The sequence below is a fragment of the Phoenix dactylifera genome, chromosome 2 (genome assembly GCF_009389715.1).
Source record: "Phoenix dactylifera cultivar Barhee BC4 chromosome 2, palm_55x_up_171113_PBpolish2nd_filt_p, whole genome shotgun sequence".
Taxonomy (NCBI): Eukaryota; Viridiplantae; Streptophyta; class Magnoliopsida; order Arecales; family Arecaceae; genus Phoenix; species Phoenix dactylifera.
Genome location: NC_052393.1, coordinates 1,531,531 through 1,545,793, shown reverse-complemented (window position 1 = coordinate 1,545,793; position 14,263 = coordinate 1,531,531). Strand labels below are relative to the sequence as shown.

Here is a 14,263-nt window from a genome sequence, read left to right as displayed (position 1 = left end):
GAAGGCTACCCGGCTTCCAACAGCAATGGAGTGTCGACCCACTTAGCCTGGAGCGAGACCTGGATGTTCTTCGGCCAACAGTTCTCGGCGAAACACAACTCTCCGTTGAAGCTCGGGATGAGGAGGAGAGAGATCAAGAATGCCACAGAAACCCTAGATCGTGTCCTGGTGAACATTATGACAACATTCTAACGCGTTCATTATTTTTTATATTTCTGTTTTCAGACATGGTATGTAATGCAAGAGATCCAAAAGTGCTATGGCAGTCACTATAAAAATAAAACAATTAACAGCCATTATTTTGAAGTTTAAACGATGCCACGAGAGAGATGCTATGACAGGGAGAAGCCAAGTAGTTTGATAATGATAATTTATGTATACAAGAGCAGTGTTGTACACTTGAGTGTGTATAAATATTTCTAATTATTTTTTTAAAAAAATCAAGATTATTGGTATAGAAATCAGGTAAATATGAATCTTGAGAAGCTAGATCGCATCAGATTTTTGGTAATTTCGAATTATTATTTTCCAAAGATGAACCATAATCTTGACTTGGGATTAAGCTAGGATATGGGTCATCTAAACAATAGATGCATAATTCTAACTTCACTAAACTAAAATTCTTGGAAAACTCCCATAAGAACAGGTGAAGCTAGAAGTTACCATCCTGGCCCTCTTTAATTGATAGCTCCAAATATCTGACTCGGGGGCATCGAAGAAGACGACCGAGAAGGTGGGTGTTGGGGGCCCGCTGTGGTAGGGGGTGAATGGTGAAAGAAAGTAGAAAGGAAACAAAATCTTACATTAAAACCTATGAAATCTTTAAGGAGCACTAAATAAAAGAATCATATGAAGAAATTATCAATTTTTTTGTCAAGAAAGTGGAAAAAGAAGAGTGAAATTGAGCCCTAGATCGAGGAAGAAAATGGCAACAAGATCATATAAACGTAGTGTGTCGTTCAATTTTATCGGGTGTCTCCGAAGAGATATAGATGTAGATTGGAATTGAGAAGAGCTAAGGTTTAATAAGTTACCTACTTTCAAGAAGAGAGAAACTCCTAAGCTTTTGAGAGGACTCCAATTTGGGTGTAACGACAGCCACCATGGATGGATTCGAGAAAAAGAAGCAAGGGAGAAGGCGACGACAAGAAAGCTGGAGGAGGCTACGGAATCCTAGCCCTTTCTTGTCAGATTCCGATTTCAAAAGGTTAAGAGAAAATTATTTCGAATTTCCCAAGTTGTCCTTAAGAGAATTATGCATCTCTTTATTTTGAACTTCTATATAAATTAATATTGTGCAATTAGGTTTGGTAAAAATTTATTCTTTTGACACTAATTTTTTTTTTTTTTAGTAAGCAACCACCGAAAGTAGCTGAATTTGTATCATAATTGCATCGGTTAATCTTGGCAATGCTATAGCCGTTCTCGGCCTTCTCATGCCCTGCTCTTATTCTCCAGAATTGGTTGCTCGACTACGGAAAAAGAACCAAGTGAAGATTAATGATTTTTTTTAGAATGCTTTCTTAAATAGCTTATATGTACTTTTTTTTTTCTTTTTCTTTTTGAGAATTAAGATGGAAACCCGATTAAAGTTTGGGTGAGGGTGGGACCAGAACCCAACCCATTGATATCAACCTCCAATGACTTTACCAATTCTATTGGAGGGTATGCTGTTCAAGAGTGTGAATTTCAAGAGAGTTTAGACCTATATTTAATTCCATTACTTTTCAAAACTGAGTTGAGTAGGCAGATTGTAGTCCAAACATTCTTATAATGCTAATAAATGTCTTGAGATGTGATTCCAAGTGACACAATAAATTGCTCGATATAAATCTGCTGTTGTTTAACCTGATAGAGTTTGCGGCGGTGAAGATGGAGAAAGGTTCATTATATAATTTCTATATGTTTTCTTTATCAACTATTACGTTCTTTTTTCTGTGTTTTGTGTTTTGTTTTAGCTTCCTAATCAAGGAAGGTGCCAAGATCCACCTCTGATAAACTATGAAATTATTAGATCAAACTCTTGATATAGCTACTAGCTGATAGTATTTCTTCCAAAGACTTCCATCTATCAAGGTAAGGAACTGTCCAGGGTTTTGTAATGTTTATGCCTTGTGATTTTATATCTGATCTTGTCATACGACTTTATTTTAGCAAATCATTCATCTTACAAATGTTATACGTAAAAACCTGTCGGATCAAATCCCTTGGCTTCATTTTCAGTTCACAACCTTCTTATGCATCTTTAAATTCTTAAGGTGAAAGTATTATTATGCATAATATTGATAAGAGACTCAAGATGGTAGATATTATTTTGAGAATCTTTCTCCAGAGGGAAGAACAGACAAGAAGTCGTGCAAAATCACCAATCCATTCAATGCGAATTGTAGGCTTCCATCCAATTGTTGGTATATAATTGCCAGTCATGACTTAAAGCAAGATTTTCTTGGAACCACATAAATTTGAGCTGTTAAGGACAAAGCTCAGATTGCCGTTCTTCTCCTGTTGAGTAAACAACCAATACCTATCAAGAACTGCTTGATTCTCTCCCTCTCAGTCATTCCCTCTAGCATAAAAGGTGTGGTTGCATATCTCTGTCTAACATAAAACTATGTTATTTATGAAAGCAATATTGTTACAGCATAACAAATATATAGTGCCAAGCCATCAAAAATATGCCAGCAGTGAGAATCAAGGGTTGACAAGTTTCACTTGGTTGAGGGAAGCAAAGTGATTGGATTATGAATGGACAAACCATCTTTAACTCCATATCTCCATATGCTGCCCATTAATTGAGATATTACATTATAAGACATCAACACTCCATATCGACTACTATATAGATCATAGAGATTCCAGATCTATGTTCATCCTTTCAATTACTTCTGGACCTTCTAGGAATTCTTTGAACCATTTTGCAGATAGTTTTGGAGTCCTTTCTTGTGTCTCGAAATTCACATGATAGAGCCCAAACCTTTGAGTATAGCCATAGAGCCACTCAAAATTGTCGAGGAGAGACCATATGAAGTAGCCCCTTACATCAGCTCCTTGCCTGCAACCACACAAACATGTATCAAAATATTTTGCATATATACTTAAAATAAAATAATTCTCTATGTATATGACATTCAGAAAATAACTTGCAGTTGGTTAGCAAAGTTGAAAGAAGTACTTTCTTTATTTTATAAATCAGAGAGATGGATTGCATTACAAAATGTTGTTCTTTATGAAGTCATTCATGTTTATTATGTCCTTAATTTCTTGTACACATTGTAGTTTCATTGCATTTGACAAGTCTCCTTATGGATGTAACATCAATGTTTATAAATATCTTATTTTTTTGTCTAAAGATAAAAATATTCTTTAATGAAACAGCCTAATAATTATTAATCACCTCATGGCTCTAGTCAAAGCAGTAAGGTAGCTATGCAAAAATTCCACTCTGTCCTTGTCATTCAGCATATTTGTTGTTGGATCATTACGAGTACTCCCTTGTGCGCAACCTGTGCAGATCTATATTAGTATCCACATGAAACTAAAATAGATATTGGAATAATCAGAGTTTATGAGTTAGAAGTGGAGGGGAAAGAGAGGAGGAGAGGATGAAAATGCAACACTTTTCTTTTCGCACCATGACTAAATGTTTGACTATTTGCATACCAAAATATTTGGCTACACCATAGTTTAGCTAACCAGAAGAACAAGACTTCCCCACTCATTAAAAAAGAGTAGCTGTGTTCGTGGGTCTAGATGATCAATTAATCAATCATAAAACTATCATCAATTTTTAAATGACAGGAAATGCAAATTTGCATCGATGAAGATATAAGCAATAATAGGAAATCCATATCGATGACATTTGACCCTTCCGCTTTTTCATTACTTACCATTTTCAGTAACGACCATGGTGATGTTATTGTATCTTTGCATAGTGTACATGACTATCTTCTCCATACCCTCTGGAACCACATAATTAGATGGCATTGAAGTCTGCAAGAAAAGATTCAATGGGTAAGTGACTTTGCGGGACATGTCAAAAAAGTCCTAAATCAAATGGTTTTGTCTTAATGGTGCGAGATGCTAGAGTTCTAAAAGCTTTATATTGTCACTTAAAGCTCGCATTACATAAGATTATTCTAGTTCTCCTAGTCTGATTAATTCTATTGCATAAGAAATGTACTGTTGTTCTTCTGTTCTTACCGGAGTTCCAATTGGAATGCCATTTCTTTCTGAAGTGCTGATCACAAATGCAGTTGACCCTGTGCTGCCTTCCTCACATGGAGAAAACATGCAGTCTTTTGCATAGTGACTTGTGTAATGATTGATACCAATGAAATCCAATTTATATTGCAATTTTCTTCTATCCTCAGATGAAAATGTTGGTAATCTTAAACCTAGGATCTGGCGCATTTCAGGAGGATATTCACCAAATACGATAGGATCGAGGAACCTGCAAACATGAGTTATTATATCTCAGATATCATGAATACTAAGGTAAATTTATGTAATGCACCAGCAAATGATGGGAACTCTCATTTAAGTAAATGGAGCATAATGTATTTCAAAGAATACGCAAATGAATAGTTTAAGTGCTTAGTGTATTCTTCTAATACCCATCAATTTACCATGCAGTCTCAAATGCTAAAGCCCGTTGAACTGCCAAACGATCTGCTGGAATATCCCTAAGTGGTTCAAACCAACTTGAGGATATTACAATGCCAATAGAACCTCCTTGCTTTGCCTAGAAGAGAAACAAGATAGATAAAGTAAAATTCTGTCCACCATCACATAAATATAGATTTGAAGAATATATATATATATATATATATATATATATATATATATATATATATAGGCATTTTTTTTGAGATTATGTTGCTGCTGTTAAATGTTGCAAAATACACTGGCCCAAAATCTCTCTAAAAGACATGTTCTGTCTTGTCTTATTTCCTCTATTTCTCATTATAAAGCTAAGCAAAATCACTTTGATTCTATTGCTATGACTACTACCTGATATTTCTTTTTGTATATTTCGACTGCAGTTGCATGGGCTAGTATGATGTTATGTGCAGCAATATATGGTTCTATATTTGAGTCACCAGAGAGGCAATCACCAAACGGCTTCGAGCAATGTTGAGGAGGATATTCTCCAGTCATAAAACCTTTTGTCGCAACAACGTTTGGCTCATTGAATGTACTCCAATATTTAACTTTCTTCCCAAATGCTCTGAAACAAACATCTGCATAATGTCCGAAGTCTTTCCTGCATTTGAAAACAAACAGAAAAAAGAAAGAAACTAGAACAGTCACAAGCTAAGTTAGATCTACCAAGATTGTTTGATGAGGTGCTACTTAGCTCAAGCACTTGGTATGTGTCAGTGTGCAAGGTGTATCATATTTTCTGGATTATCCTCCCACTTAAATGCTTACATACTTGGGATATTTTTATTATTTGTCCAAAAAAAAGCGAGAAGTGAAAGATGATTTGTAGTGAAGGAAAGAGATTATACTGTATTTGGGGATTCAGCCATGCACCATATCGATCTTCAAGTTCTTGAGGAATATCATAGTGATTTAATGTAACAAATGGCTGCATCCCTGCATCAATAATAAAAAAGGAATATCAGCTATGTTAATATTACAAAATCAATTGTTATATAGACAAACGTTCAGTTTACTTGCAATTTAGATTCATATTTCATGCTATGAAACAAGGAAAGCAGCCAAAAAAAAAGGGGAAAAAAAAGAGGTAATACCTTTAAGTAGCAGAGCATCAATAAGTCTGTTGTAAAATGCGATGCCTGCTGAATTAACCTTCCCAAACCTACCTCCTGTTGTCAAATAGACAAAATTTCCTTAGTGAAACTAAATCATCAGTCAATGCGAACATGTTAAAGTACCATCATTAGACTAGGACTCACGCGGTAAAATCCTTGACCAAGATATAGAGAATCTGTAAGAGTTGACACCAAGATGGTGCATCAGTTCGATATCCTCCTGTTTGAAACAACACTCCAGTAAGTCAAATCTTATGGTATTATTTTGAGAGAAAAAAATCTTTCAATATTTAATACTATTATTAAGTAACCATTGCATAACAACTCACATAATAGCGAATTCTCAATTTATACAATGACTTAATGGCTCTATAAGCCAAAGTAACTAATAACAATAGTAATGACTTAATGTCTCATAAGCCTAAGTAACTAATAACAGTAGTTATGAACATTTCACCATATATTCCTGCCTGTCCGCATCATCTTTTGGTGCAACTATTCTAAATCTGTATAGTTTGTGTGGTCGGTCTTATTAAGCATATAAATGTTATGTAAGAATTGTGGTGGATAATATTCTGATAATCGAAGCCTCCAAAAAATCCTCACCATGTAGAGATGGTAATGATCATCAGCAATGTCTCCATCACTGCTGTCCTCGATATGACCTGAATAAAACACCAAAAAGCAAAAAAAAAAAAATATTGAAGATCCATCTAGAACAGTAAATCTTTGCAGAAAAGGGAAGAGAAAAAAAATCTTTCTTCGTGAATTTTTAATCTCTGAGAAATATATGATGCCTCAATATTTTTAAGAGAATACAAAACTATGAGCTAACAAATTGTGCTCTTCCATTGCCGTGAGTTGGGATTGCTTGTGCCATCACCACAAGTTTGACATGTCATACACATTAAAATCTTACAAGTTCAAATGTTATATCTTTATAAAGGGCGCAAGGGAATGCAAATAAAGTAAAACCAGATAATTGAGCTAATCAATTTGTAGCCTGAGTAGCAGGTTGGCTCCTTAGTTTGGAGGAGTTCCTGAGTTCTAGTCTGGCCAAGGTGCTCCTAGATTCCCAGTTTTTAATACTAGACTTGCATGTAATAGCTACAATGGATGGTTCTAAACTTCTGATCCTCCAACTTAAATAACCATCCTTTTATTGTTTATCTAACTTAATAATATACTCTCGATTTTTGAAATGTGAATTCTAATTTTTTTTTCTCTTTTAAAAGAAGAATTGACTGAAAATGTCAGCTTTTCAAGCAGGTAAAGTCCTTGTCGCTTAGACTGCAAGTGGCTAGCCATACCTCATGAGCTTCATGAAGTGGGCACCGGCTTATGGATTTAATGAATGAAATAAATTCATGGACCACTAGTTGGGGCATTTGAGGTGAGGCACAAATGGCATAAAGTCTTGTTCAACTAATTTTGGTTCACATAGATTTTGTGGAATACTATGCCAAAGCCCTAAGCTAGAAGCTTTATATCCATTTCTTCTTTCCAAAATCCTTTTTATCCATCCTCTGAAGCTCAATTAAGCACTGCAAGCATTTCTGAAGTTTGGAAAAGGAAATAACTTACCTGGTACATGAGTGAATACATCCCAATTGCTTAAGCTTTTGTTACCTTCTAGGTATGCACCTTCAATCTGAAAGATAATTGTGAGTCACCAAAAAGCCTTTGAACAAGTTATGAAATATATCAAATATCATAATTGGTCCTATAATTCACTGAACTCCTTTAAATTTATCTAAAAATTCTTTTTATGTATTCATTATTTGTCATCACACCAGGAACCCAACACTTCTGGTTTTGGTTCATTTTGCTTGTTCTGGCTGAAGCAAGCCTAGGCTAGACCTATCCAGGTAATTCTTTTAGATTAAAAATAGATGAATTTCAAGATTTAGAATAACAGCCATTATAATATTAATGGCCATTCTAATGATTTTGACAGGCATCTACTACATTATATATATTAAAAAAATGAGAATGTAAAGTTACAGTTTGTGTTAATTAAATAATGGCTGTTACTTAACTTTTATTTTGCTTATCTAAATGAAACAATAATATCAAATTCAACTTATTTGTCTCGTGAATGGTGATTGGTCAAACAATGCTGTTGTTTCTTATTGTTGAGCATCTTTTCCCATTCCCTTGGGCTCAGGCAAGATGAGCAAATGAAGACTACTGCAACTGTTGTAGCAGTTAATATCAACTTCAGCTATTGACCGTTATACAGGGTTTCATGCTGTTTTGGATTAGATTGAGCCATCATGAGTAAGTACCGAAGGGGAGGAAGGGTAGGGAGAAGCATGATCAAACACGAAAGTAAGAGTGAGACCAAAATAAAAGATTTTACCAACTTAAACAATAGATACTCATGCAGTAGGCTTGCTTTCGGATCGAGAATTTATCCGTATTTAGCTTGTCTGTGTCGCATTTGAGGGGCATGAGAGGAAAATAACTGCAGGGCCTATATAAGTCTGAGAAATTATATCTTATACCATATGTGATGATGCATCATGCCAATGACAAATGTTTATTTTTTTTTGGTCAATTATCAAGATGAGTGTATGATGAAGGAGGTTTATAAAATGAACGTCTGTGATTGGCGTATGATACATGCGATTGTAATTTCTCCACGTACAAAATCTCATGTAACCCCTCGTACCTTTTCAATTGCTTTCCCTTATTTTCATCCCACCTCGCAGGACGTGACGTCGCAAATAAATATGATGTTTGAAAATAAGAATCTAGTAAAAAGATTTGGTCAGAGCCGTTGTTGTGCTGTGATGCCCTTTTCACCGACCACTAGGTACGGTCTAATAGAACTAGGCGAGTAGGCGTGGGACCGACGGCCTCCCTAAACTCGGCAAAGTCCCGTGAAGAATTTTATACAAGTACTGCTGTGGACCCAAATCAATCAAACAGATGGATGGATAGAGAGATTGTTTGAATCCAGCGTCATGTCAAATACTGCAATTGGATGTACAAGAGATTGGCCTCATTTGGGATGTCAATGTTTTTGACAGGGCATCTATGATGCAAATCACCAACCTTTTCGTGAGCCTGAAACTTTTTCTTGGAGCAGGTTGAGACACTATAGCTTTTCTTTTAACTTCCTCACATCCTCTTCCAGAAGTCCACCATATATCTGGTTTATGTGAAACCCTAAAAAGAGTGCTCCTTTTCTTCCCATCTCTCCTTGAATAATCTTTGAAGAGATTGAGTGATTAACAACTCTTTTACCACCCAAATTAAATCCACTAAATATAGAAAACTGAAAAAATTATCATTTTAATGAGCCTGTTAATCTTTTCTGCAGTAAAAAGAAGATCTTTGCTTGCAGCTTTTTAGCATTTACCCTTTTATCGTAATTTCGGTCTTGTTACAAAAATAAGCAGTATATTCTAGTTTGCTTGCTTCTACTCCGAGCATGAAAAGTTTTTAAGAGGTAGGGGGGAAAATCAGTCTGTGAATGGATGCCAACAAATATTTTTATAAAAAGATATTCAACTCTTGTGCAGTTGATTTCTGCCCACCTATTCCTTGCTCATATTCCTTACTGAGAAAAAAAAAAGAACAAGTCCTTCAAGACCATTATCGATGATTAAAATGAAAAAAAATCCTTTCAAAAAAGAGAAGAATATAATGAAAATAATGGCTGTTATGGAGGTTAGTCATTAATATGAACAATAGGATGATTATAAAAACAGCTACAAACAGAGGAATACTTATATGAGTGGCCTCTGAAGTCATTTCAACGGCCATTTTTTAAATTATGGCGAAAAGCTTGACCACCAAAAGATACAAGTTAATGGATGTTACCTGGTAAGAAGAAGTCGAAGTTCCAAAGAGAAATGATGAAGGGAACTGGCTCCGGTCCAGCCCGGCAACCGAGCAGAGCAGCTGAAGAAACAGAGCAAATGCCAACCCCGAGCTTTTCTTCTTCTCCATGCTTCAGGACCAAACTTATCCAGGGTGGATACGAGTAAGGAGCGGGAAAGATTGTGTTCTGGGAATTCACCTGGTTAAGAGTATATATAGAGACAGCGGAGGGATTGGGTGTTCTAAATTAGAAACTGTCACACGCAAGAAAAGAAGAGAAAAATCCTGACCTTGACGTGCTCGACCGTGATGCTACTAATTTTCCCCTTTGCTTCTGTACGAATTTTCCCATGTAGAACAGCAGATATGAATGCAAGGACGTGGACCATCTAATAGTACAGAGTTGTTGGGATCTCTATTTCAGAGTATTTGAAGACAATTTTATATTGGGTACCTACATTGTGCACTAGAGAAAGTTATTAGACCAAAAGTCCGTCCATGTTAAACATGTTCTCAAAACAGGCCTCATTCACCATGATTTGAGCTTAAACTAGAGGGGAAGGACAAGCTAAGCTAAAGCCTATGATTAGTTTATCCCAAATGTTATTATTGGTGAAGGACAAGAATAATGGTTTAAAAATAAATAACAATTCCTTCCTCCTATATCTAATTATCCTCATTTGGTGCATAGAAAAGATACAGAATAAATTTCCAAACCTGATCTAAAGTCTACGTTTTTTTTCTTTCTTTTGTTCTGTGGTTTATGTTTCCAAGTTCCCGGCGCAATGGATAACGGTCCGAGTCAGCTTGGACCGTGGCCGAGTGAACCGCGTATTGGATGATCCATCCGGCTCCTGTGCGAAACCACTGATCCGACGGCCAAGGAGTGGTGGAGTACAGATTAGGAAATGGTGGACCCGTCGCCGGGTCGGAGGTGGTAAGGGAGTCGGACACGCTACGTGGCCATTCTACGTAGCTCCTACGGTTTCCCTATCGAGGAAGTATTTATCTTCTAAAGGATAACATTAGTAGTGTATCAAAAAAAGAGGATAGCGGTTGACAAAAAAAAAAAAAAAAAAGCATTTGTCCCCTCTAATCTGATGTGTAATTTTTGTACTCTTATCCACAAACTTATGGATTAGCATTAGTTCTCTCCAAATGAAAGATGGTCAACGCCATGTTTGAGTCAATCATGTAAGATAGGAAAAGAGAAAGAAAATTCAATTAAGAGCTTGTTTGCATATTTATATAGGATTAGGCTGAAAATTTCGTAAAACTACTTGATCATGCCATTTATTTGAGCACGATCTTGTATCAACTAAATATCACCCAACCCAAATTCTATTGGATTTTTTTTTTTTTTTTTTTTTTTTTGCAACCCAAAGGTTGGGATCTATAGTGGGTTTGAATAGGCTCTTAGAAAATGAAAAATAGATAGGCTAACAAGCTTATTTCTATTGGATTTTCACCTCAATCATTTAAGAATGCTCAAACAGGTCCTACGGGTGTGTTTGGCTTGCAACAAGAATCAAAGTCGAAATCGGAATGGATTAAAATGGAAATCAAAATGGTCATATTTCCCAATGAGCATGGTTCGTAACTGAAACCGGAATCAGAATAGCGAGATGAGGTATTGTTAGAAAATCAATTAAACATAAACGTATTTTTGGAAAATCAAGGCATGTTTGGTCGGGGGAGCTAGGCTCTAGAATAGAAATGAGAATAAGTGACTCCTATTCCAACTATTTAGTTAGAAGAAATCCTAATCTCATTCCGATTCTAGAGAAAAATAGAAATGATCCAATTCTCCAAAACCCAATCCCAACTCTCCCCCAATATTCACATATGATTTCGATTTTGATTTCAGCCATGAACTAAATGTTGTAAGAAAATATAAAATATATAAATAAATCTACTTTATCTTATCAGCTTAAGCTTTTGGGATAAGTGGTGATTTTAACATGGTACCAGGAAATAGGACCATTCCGGTTCTAATTTCGATCCATTCGACTTCTAATTCCGATTCCGAGCGCAAACTAAATGCATCCTCAATGTTTTTAAGTAAACTAGCTGAATGGATTTTGAATACTAGAGGGAGAGCCGGGATTGGATTTTGAGGGATTGGAGTATTCCCATTTCTCCCAAAATGGGAATGGGAATGGAAATGAAACTTCTCCCAACTAAACGGCTAGAGTAGAAATCATTTATTTCCATTTCTATTTTAGAGCCTAACTCTACCCGGCCAAATATATCATGACACCCTCCAATAAGATGAGAAATAGATAGCATGCCCCGTATTTTTGCAGTTGTCTTCTATTGACCATATTTTGGAGTTTGGACTATCACCAGAACGGGAGATGGTTCGGCTAGCTGCAAAGGATCATACTGCTGTCTTTGTTGGCTATAAACGTGCACTAAAGATGATCTACAGCTAACCATTTAGATTGTCTCTGTGTGTTATATAAGTTATGATTTGGATTGTCATTGAAGCAACAAACGGTTTTGTTAGCTATAAATTTCTCACTATTGTGAAATCTTTCATTATACTTGCATTAATATTTTCAGAACTCTGGGTCTCCTTGAGTTGACATTCTCTACCGTGCATAAAAGTTGTTGCCTTTTTTAACAGCAAACTTGCAAATCTTTTGAATGGTGGCTGATATATTGAACAACTTTTCTATTCATTTTGCAGAATGTAATGGGCCGATTAACCAAATATGGAACAACATAGTAAAATATCCTCTCACAATTGTCTTTTGTTTCATATGTTCGCTCTATTTTCATTTAGGCTAAAAAAAAATAATCCTCTACATTTTGCATGATTTTGCGAATATCCTTCTCTATCTTCAATTGTTGTAATAACCATTGTTCATTTTTTCAGAATGTTGCTATGTTACCCACCGACCTTTCGATTGGGTTAGAGCTTGTCACTTGTGCATACGTTGTAACAACCCAGGACCTCACTCAACATGGCTAGCCGGAAGGTATTATGTGGGTTCCTTGATCCTACATAAGTACCGAAAATCTCTTCGGCGAATAATCAATATGGGACTAAATACATGCCCACATGGGTCCTCACATACTCCTCTCGATCAAACCCTGACGTCCTCGTCAAGCTAAGGATTCAACGTGATCAGCCTCTATAAACTTAGCTGCAGTGTCTTATAGTCCACATAGGCTATGGGCTGAGTTCGCTCTGATACCATTTGTAACAATTCAGAATCTTACCCAAAATGGCTAGCCAAAATATTTTATTTGGATTCTTTGATCCTGTATAAGTACCCAAGATCTTCTCGGCGAATAACCGATATGGGACTAAATATACGCTCGCATGAGTTCTCACATGCGTGGCAAGTTATTTGCAATTGGAGATGCGGAAAAGTGTTTGCAAATTCATGCAAAATACGGAGGGTTACTTTTAGCCTTTCATTTAATTGCTCGCCGTGTTTCTTTATCAAAGGCTTCTTATATAATTCATATGACTGCATCACCAAAGCAAGGATATTAACAAACTATTTATTGAAAGGGAAAATACAATCAGCTTTAAGATAATCATGGTGTAAAATAGGTCAAGAATTACATTTCTTCAAAAGAATATAACTTCTGTCAAAATTGCAGAGTTTGGAAAAGCGGCTTATAGAGGATGTCAGCTGTATGGGGTGATAACCGCAGGATCTTTTAAGGGGGCGTTTGATATGGGGTGATAACCGCAGGATCAAGAGTGATCCGGATGAAGTGAAATCACCGTGTTTGGTTTCATCTTAGTAATCCTACGTGGCGGTGATATCGGATCACCCCACTTTTTAGATCACCGTCCAGTCCAGTGATCGGATACCCGTCCTTGAGGACGGGTTTCCAACATCACCAAAGCGCGGTGATCTGATGTTGACCAAACTATCCTTCACCGCAGCCGTCCCGCGGGCGCTGCTAGCCGGTCGCGGGCATCGTCGGCCTCGGCCCAGCTCCTCCCGAGCGATCTGACAGGGAGATCTCCCCCTTGCTTCGTGGGAAAAGAGGGGAGATCTGATGAATCGGGAAAGGAAAAGAAGAAAAAAAACAAGAAGAAAAAGGATAAGAGGAAAGAAGAAGAAAGAAGAGGAAGAAGAAAAGAAGAATAAAAAAAGAAGAAAAAGAAGAGAAGAAGGAGGAGGGAATGGCCACTTACCGGTGGATCCATGGCCGTAGCGCCGCCGATCCTCGGTCGGAGGCCCTTCCTGTGCTCCCCACGATGGGGTGGGCTCCCGCTAGCCTCCCTCCCGAGCTCGCCTTCCTTTCTTCGTGGAAGAAGAAAGGAGAAGAAAGAAAGAAGGAGAAGAAGTCGGAAGGAGTTCTGGAAAGAAGAAGGAGAAGAGAAGAAGAAATGGAGGAGAAGAGGAGAAACAAAAAGAAGAAAGAAGAGGAGAAGCTTCGGGAAGAAACAGGAAGAAGAGAAGAAAAGAAAAGGAAAAGAAAAGAAAAGAAAAAGAAAAGAAAAAGAAGGAAAAAAAAAAGAAAAAAAGAAAAGAAAGGAAAGAAAAGAAAAGAAAAGAAAAGAAAGGAAAAGAAAAAAGAAAAAAAAAAGAAAGGAAAAAAAGAAATAAAATAATAAATAAATAAAAATGAAAAATGATGAGCAAGTGGAAAGAAACTTGGCTTTAAAACGACTACAAATTTTT

At 36.5% G+C, this 14,263-nt stretch overlaps 2 protein-coding genes across 11 annotated transcripts in view; both read right to left on the bottom strand.

The window, feature by feature from the left end:
• LOC103698924 (UDP-glucose:glycoprotein glucosyltransferase-like) overlaps positions 1-1,190 on the bottom strand; it is a 193,991-nt gene extending 192,801 nt beyond the window's left edge. For 7 of the 8 annotated variants that reach the window (XR_005507309.1, XR_005507305.1, XR_005507312.1 and 4 more), the window contains exons 1-3: positions 1,035-1,190; positions 664-751; positions 10-165 (exon numbers count right to left, since the gene is read on the bottom strand). The gene's annotated coding sequence lies outside the window, so the exon portion shown is untranslated. The remainder of the gene's footprint in view (positions 1-9; positions 166-663; positions 752-1,034) is intronic. The other variant, XR_005507303.1, reaches the window with a different exon arrangement.
• A 1,396-nt stretch (positions 1,191-2,586) lies between these two features.
• On the bottom strand, positions 2,587-13,988 carry LOC103715438 (beta-glucosidase 18-like). Of its 3 annotated transcripts, none has more exons than XM_039116793.1 (14): positions 13,774-13,988; positions 9,899-10,062; positions 9,609-9,807; positions 7,362-7,428; positions 6,384-6,442; positions 5,922-5,997; positions 5,757-5,831; positions 5,511-5,598; positions 5,011-5,263; positions 4,626-4,741; positions 4,201-4,450; positions 3,888-3,990; positions 3,395-3,503; positions 2,743-3,052 (listed from the first exon to the last, which is right to left on the bottom strand). In XM_039116793.1, exons 3-14 carry the CDS (start codon positions 9,735-9,737, stop codon positions 2,845-2,847), a joined length of 1,533 nt encoding a protein of 510 aa, XP_038972721.1. In that variant the 5' UTR covers positions 9,738-9,807; positions 9,899-10,062; positions 13,774-13,988; the 3' UTR covers positions 2,743-2,844. The 3 variants fall into 3 exon arrangements, with proteins under 3 accessions (XP_038972723.1, XP_038972721.1, XP_038972724.1); XM_039116796.1 differs by having other exon boundaries at positions 9,609-9,795; XM_039116795.1 differs by having other exon boundaries at positions 2,587-3,052; positions 9,609-10,062.
• Positions 13,989-14,263: the final 275 nt, after the last annotated feature.

Excerpts from the sequence above, each read along its gene's own strand:
- LOC103715438 (XM_039116795.1), bottom strand. The coding sequence starts at position 9,737 with ATGGAGAAGAAGAAAAGCTCGGGGTTGGCATTTGCTCTGTTTCTTCAG. Across the intron at positions 5,998-6,383 it reads ATCATTACCATCTCTACATG|GAGGATATCGAACTGATGCA; the intron begins GTGAGGATTTTT and ends TGTTTCAAACAG. Across the intron at positions 3,504-3,887 it reads CATGGTCGTTACTGAAAATG|GTTGCGCACAAGGGAGTACT; the intron begins GTAAGTAATGAA and ends AGATCTGCACAG.